The following is a 6,054-nucleotide window of genomic DNA, read 5'->3' as shown; positions in this document are numbered from 1 at the left end:
GGTCCGTCTCGGCACGGCCGCCCTCCGGCCCGGCAGGGCTGCAGCGGCAGTGCTGGGGCTGGCGGCGGGGCTGGCCCTACCAGGGCAGGCGGGCGGTGGCGGCAGCGCCGAGCTCTGGTGCTCAGTCCGCGGTTCACTGTATATATTTATATATAAACAAGGACAGCAGTGCTGTGGTGTTGCAATGAGGAACAGCTGCTCTGGTGCTGGATGCTCCCGAAAGATCTGGTGCTGCAGTTCGAATGGAGAGATCAGGGGCACGGCCAAAGCCAGGAGAAGGTTCTGCGCACCGGCTGCCATCCGGCCTTCCCTCCTCCCCTCCGGGAGCGCGGTGCAAAGGGGTGGCGGGGCTCTCAGTGTGCAGACAAACCTCTCACGCCGTCTTTCAGGAGTAGATGGTGATGACCTCCCGGCCCCCACCACGCACCAGGAGCACTCTGTCCAGATGCTCCGTCAGCACCTCCAGGAACTCCATGTCTGCACAGCTGTCAAGGAGGACAACTTGGGGAACACGGGGACAGCCCTGTGCCATCCCTGCCCAGCCCCAGCTGAGCCTGCAGCACGGATACCTCCACACCAGAGCCAGGAGCTGGCAGGGTCAGTCCCAAGCCAAGGGGCCAGGGAAGCCCACCCGTGCTGGTGCTGTGTGATGGGATGGTGACTGAGCCAGCAGATGGCTGAGCCCCACAGACCTCTACCCGGGCCCCTGTCATGTGCCACTGCACTCGTGGTGTAGGTGCAGTGTCATGTGCTCCCACCACCTGCCATGTGCCAGAGGGGCAGGCTGGTGCCAATGACAGCCGCGGGACTCAGCCAGGAGCAGGAGGTGTAGGAGGGGGTCCAAGCTCAGGAACTGACCTGTGCCTCTTGGCACTTGCCTAAAGACCCACCAGTTTTGGGCAAAACATGGACCCTGGTCCCCCTGACACAGAGGAGTTCTGGTGAGTGGCCCCACAGGAAGGATACAGTTCTCATCCCCTTTCCGGTTACGGGGAGGCCCTGGCATGTTCAGCAGGACCAGCTTGGCATCCTGGGACTTCTTCACAATCACCTCATTGAGCCTCACAGCCGTGTGCATCCTCCTCACGTTGGACTGGTTCCTGTGGGCGACAGCACGTGTGGGCACGGGACAGGCAGGGTCAGCCTCCAGCCCACACCAGGCCCAAGGGGCCACAGGGCACGCTGGCCTCCTGCCCTCGGGCAGTGCAGCCTGGGCTGCAGCACAAACTCGGGGTGCAGCAAGCTTTGCCAGGCACTGCACCGGTGACTCTGAGCCTGCACTGGTGGCCATGAGCCGCAGGGCCACGCACGGTGCCCATGGGCAGTGGCAACCACGGCTGCTCGGGGCCAGGCTGCATGGGACTGAGCAGGAGCAAGTGTCACCGTGGGTGCCCAAGCCCAGGCTTGCAGGGAGCTGCTGGCAGCATAGCAGGGCAGCTGAGGAGTGTGTGGCACGGGCAGTGCACAGTGCACGGGGCTGGCAGCCAGAGCTGCCCGGGTGAACTGTCTGGCAGTGCAGCTGTCACGGCTCACTGAGCCGCCCTCCTGCACAGGGGCAACCCCCATGGCTCCCATCGTGCTGCCCCATGAGCACAACCCAGCTCCCTCCACCCCAGCCCCGGCACCCAGCCAAACCCAGACTTACAGGTTCTCCCACTCCCTGCCAGGAGCATGATGGGGTCGGAGAGAGAGAGAGAGGGAGAGAGAGAGAAATGTGGTGAACACCAGGTGGGCACCCCCAGCACCCACAGCACACCCAGCCTGGGCACCCCATCCCTTGCCAGCACAGTTCCACACAGGATCCCCTCCCCACCTGCCCCCAGCCCCTCTGCAAGGGCACGCTCAGAGCACCCAGGCTGCCTGACCACTCCTCAGGGCAAGGATCAAGCTGGTGCTGCCAAGGCCCTGCCTGCACCCGCGTGGCTGAGGCAGGCAGGGACAGCCAGGGTCACAGGGCATGGGTGGGACAAGGTGGCAGCATGGGGGGCCGTACGGCTTCATGCTGAAGAAGTCTTTGATGCCCTCAGGGCTGACAGGGCTCTTGCTCTTGTTCTTCTCAGCAACGGACTTCTCCTTGGTCCAGGTGAGATGCACCTTCTCAGGGGCTGCCTCCACCTCATCACCAGGAGACTGAGAGCTGCTGGAGAAGGTGGTGGCGTTCTTGTCGTGGATTAGTTGGACCTGCAGAGGGAAGAGGAGAATGGTGGGCAGGGCCTGGGGTCTGGGGCTAGCTACCTGCCTGACCGTGTCTTGGTACAGCCCCTCACCTCCTCCTCTGGCTTCTCCTCGCCATCAGCAGCCTGCTCCTCGGGGACGTTCAGGCGCAGGCGGGTGTTGGCCGGGTTCTTGCGCCGGATGGAGCCACGGGACTCATCCGTGATGCTCTGGATCTGTGTGGGAGGGATCAGCCAAGGGAGTTGGGCACAAGAGGGCTTGGCTGGGCAGAGCCTAGCCTGAAGCCCATGAGGATGAGCACACAGAGCTGCAGGGCAGCTAGGTTCACATCAGAGCCACCACAGGGGTCAGAGCCCACCCAGCCTGTCCTGCAGCCTCACCTCCCGCTCCCGCTCATTCTTGGTGAGGTGCATTTGTTTGAGGATCTGGGAACGCTGCTCCATCACCAGTGTCTTCTCATAGGTGTAGGCAGAGATGTCACTCTCGTGCTGTGGGGAGAATAGAAGAAATTTGGGGCAGGGTTAGCTGAGCTGTACTACCTGCTCCCAGCATGGCCCAGCATGTCCCCGTGGCGCTGTGTCCCCCCATGGTGCTGTGTGCCCCACGTCAGGCTCTGTCTGGCTCCCATGCACAGCGTCCCTGACTGCAGCACATGCCCTGTCCCAATGCTCACCATCTCCACCACTTCCACCTCTGCGGTGATGCGCAGGTGGTACAGGAACGTGGTCAGGTCCTTCTTCATCTGGATGCTGTTGTCATCCATCTGTGCCACCGTGAAGATGCGCATCTTGCACTTACGCCACACCTGCAAGGGATGGGGGAGGCTTGGGCACAGCTCAACAGAGACAGGGACAGCCCCAGCCCAGCACTGCGGGGCTCAGCCTACCTTGTGCTGCCGCAGGAGGAAGGGCAGCAGCATCAGCATCCCCCCATCATGGACAATCCACCAGACGTCGATGTGGCCCTCCGAGAACCGCTCCTGGTTGCCCGGAAACATGGCAACATTCTTGGCCACCAGCAAGGCCAGATGCCCAGCTGTGGTCTCTCGCACCAGCTCTGGGAGGGGAAGGGCCACGTCAGCCAGGGCAGCTTGCAGCCCCCCAGGCCCAGCAGTGCCCACCCTCCACGGTGCCTACCAATGAAGTTCCTCCAGGTCTGGTGGTCCTCCTTCTGGCGCCAGCTGCGGGGCCAGCCCACCAGCACTGTGTTGTGCTGCAGCCCCCCCAGCCCGCTGGACTGGATGAGGTGGGACATGCCATCCCGCAGGTTAGAGGAGATCACCACCTGACAAAAGCCCTTCACCTTCTCCGCCTCCATCAGGCGCCGGATGGACTGCAAGGGAGAAGGAAGTCAGAGATCCCAGGGTCTTAGGGATGGGCATGGAGCAAGGGTACAGCAGCTGCCAGGCCCAGCAGTGGCCCAGCCCAGGCCAGATGAGGTACAGGGTGCAGGATGTGGGGTACAGGGTATAGAATGGGGGTGCAGAGTATGGGATACAGGGCTGTGAGGTACAGGGTGCAGGATGTGGGGTACAGGATATAGAATGGGGGTGCAGGATGTGGGGTACAGGGTATAGAATGGGGGCGCAGAGTATGGGATACAGGGCTCTGAGGTGCAGGGTGATGGCTGTGGGGTGCAGGTCCTCACAAGGTGCCTCTCTGTGCCCCATGGCAGGCCAGTGGCTCCAGGCCAGGGGGGCGATACACAGCAGAGCACAGAGCTGGCACACAGCTCTGCACAGTGCAGAGTGGAGGGTATCCTTGTGCCAGGGCTCTGACAGGTGGCAGAGCAGCAATTAGAGTTATTTACTCAGAGAAATTATAACATGTCTGCATGGGAGAGAAACTGTTTGCTTCCAAGGGCTTAATCTCATTAATGTGCCGCCCCGCGGGTGCGGGGGTTGGGGAGTGCTCTCACTCTGGCGGGGAAAGGCTCATCTCCCACCTTGCCTGGCACCAGGGCCACAGAGACTGTGCAAGGGTTGAGGCTGAGGAGTCTGCTCAGCCCAGGAGCACAGCAGCTGTGCCAAGTCCTGCAGCAGCTGGCCAAGACTGGGACCAGTGCTTGGCTGGTGCGAGCATCTCTAGTGTCTGGGAGAGGAAGAGGAGCCCAGAGGTCCCTGTGGTACTGCAAGCACCAGTGAAGCATGGAGTCCTCAGGCTCTGCCTGATGCCACTGAAAGCTCTTTGGGCCGTCCCAGGGCCACCAGCCCTGGCCATGGGGCAGAAACAACCCTGGGCACCTGGGGACCTACTGCTGGCATAGCCTGTCCCAGTGCAGGCAGCTCTCACCTCCTCCGCCCTCTGTGCCTGAGGATGGTTGTCCAGGAAGGTCCCTTCTAACACCGAGGCCACGATAGTGAGGCCCTTCCCAGCCTTGAGCTGCGAGGTGAAGGACAGGAGCTGCGGGTGCACCACGTTCTGCTCCTGATCCCCACGGACCAGGACCAGCAGCTGCGGCCTGGAAGGAAGGTCCTGCAGTCAGTGCCCGCACCCAGCTTGTCCCTGCCCCGGAACCCTGAGATGCCCATCTCCCTGCCCAGCCTCACCTCCAGTTTTTGGTGTGCGGGGGCCCTTCCTCCAGCCGCAGCAGGGCATAGCGGGCTGCACTCAGGGACAGGCCCCGGATCCCATCACCCCACTCCTTCTCCGCCCTGCAGGAGCCAGCAGCACTTAAGGGATGCCCATGGCTCTGGCCACAGAGCACCACGCTGGCACCCTGGAGCATCCTGAGACAACCAGCCTAGGAGAGCCCAGCAGCCACTCTGATAGGCCACATGGCCATGGGGGCTGGCCAGGACAGGAGCTGCAGGCCGTGGCCTCCCTTACCCGCGGTACTCGATGTATTTGTAGATGAGGCCAGCGATCAGCATGGCCACCAGCGCGTAGTACCAGGAGCAGATGAACATCAGCGCCAGGCAGAGGCTCATGCCCAGGAAGGACAGGGTCCTGCAGAGGGCACAGAGCTGTCAGCCTGCCCTGGGGCCCCCCAGCAGGGTGTCCTGGGTGTCCCTGTGCTGCCCCATCCCACCCGGCTCACCAGTGGTAGTAGCGGAAGCGGGGCCGCCAGTTGGGCGTCCGCAGCAGCGTCTGCACCGCACACGCCAGGTTCACAAACATGTAGCACATGAGGAAGAACCTGCAGGAGAGAGCAGGGGGCTGAGTGGGTGCAGTGTGAGGGACTGAAGTCTCCACATCTCCTGGCCCCGGGGTGGCCAATGCTGGAGCACACCCTGATGGACAGAGAAGCAGTGCCATGGACAAACCAAGCCTCAGTGCTGGCCAAGATGTGACCCCAGAGTTCCTGCAGGGCTCCCCTCATCCCAAGCAGGGGCCAGGGCAGCAGCTGCGTTCCCCTCTCCCCCCGAGGAGCAGAGACCCACACACGCCACCCGCTGTTGTGAAGGGGCGGGTCGACAGCACGCTGCCTACATGGAGAGGATGGGAGCCACCTCGTCCAGGGAGGCGATCAGGATCCCGATCTCGCAGATGCAGGCTGTGAGCAGCAGGGCCCATGTCGGCTCCCCGTTGGCTTTGCCATGGCCAAAGACCTGGAAATGGGGGGAGAGGGGCGTGTCAGGCTCTGCGGTGCCCTGCGGCCCTGGGCAAGGGCACTCAGTGCAGCCCGATGAGACTGGACCCCCCCATCCACCCAGCCCTGGCAGGAGCAGGGACTGGGAACACTGGGTGCCGTGAGCTGGCACATGTCCCATTGGAATCTGCCAGGAAAGCAGTCCCAGCGCTGGCTCCTGCTGACAGAACAGTCCCGTTCCCGGCAGATCCCGTGGCTCTCCCCACTCCCCGCACAGCAGCCCCTGCAGCCCACCAGGGACGAGCCCCAGCTCACAGCCTGGCCGCAGCAGCACAGAGCCGGGCACGC

At 63.1% G+C, this 6,054-nt stretch overlaps 1 protein-coding gene across 1 annotated transcript in view; it reads right to left on the bottom strand.

Annotated features, from left to right (window-relative positions):
* Positions 1-34: 34 nt before the first annotated feature.
* The window catches only part of SLC12A5 (solute carrier family 12 member 5), a gene marked incomplete at its 5' end in the record, with an annotated part of 13,393 nt that continues 7,373 nt past the window's right edge, over positions 35-6,054 (bottom strand). Inside the window, 14 exons of the mRNA XM_031057995.1 lie at positions 35-477; positions 967-1,100; positions 1,646-1,660; positions 1,994-2,181; positions 2,268-2,390; positions 2,556-2,663; positions 2,849-2,980; positions 3,062-3,231; positions 3,312-3,507; positions 4,467-4,635; positions 4,724-4,828; positions 5,004-5,123; positions 5,215-5,313; positions 5,607-5,725. Coding sequence (XP_030913855.1) covers positions 386-477; positions 967-1,100; positions 1,646-1,660; positions 1,994-2,181; positions 2,268-2,390; positions 2,556-2,663; positions 2,849-2,980; positions 3,062-3,231; positions 3,312-3,507; positions 4,467-4,635; positions 4,724-4,828; positions 5,004-5,123; positions 5,215-5,313; positions 5,607-5,725 — 1,770 coding nt within the window. The remainder of the gene's footprint in view (positions 478-966; positions 1,101-1,645; positions 1,661-1,993; positions 2,182-2,267; positions 2,391-2,555; positions 2,664-2,848; positions 2,981-3,061; positions 3,232-3,311; positions 3,508-4,466; positions 4,636-4,723; positions 4,829-5,003; positions 5,124-5,214; positions 5,314-5,606; positions 5,726-6,054) is intronic.

Source organism: Geospiza fortis, unplaced genomic scaffold, assembly GCF_000277835.1.
Source record: "Geospiza fortis unplaced genomic scaffold, GeoFor_1.0 scaffold188, whole genome shotgun sequence".
NCBI lineage: Eukaryota > Metazoa > Chordata > Aves > Passeriformes > Thraupidae > Geospiza > Geospiza fortis.
The sequence above is the reverse complement of the archived record's forward strand: the minus strand, read 5'-3'. Positions and strand labels throughout refer to the sequence as shown.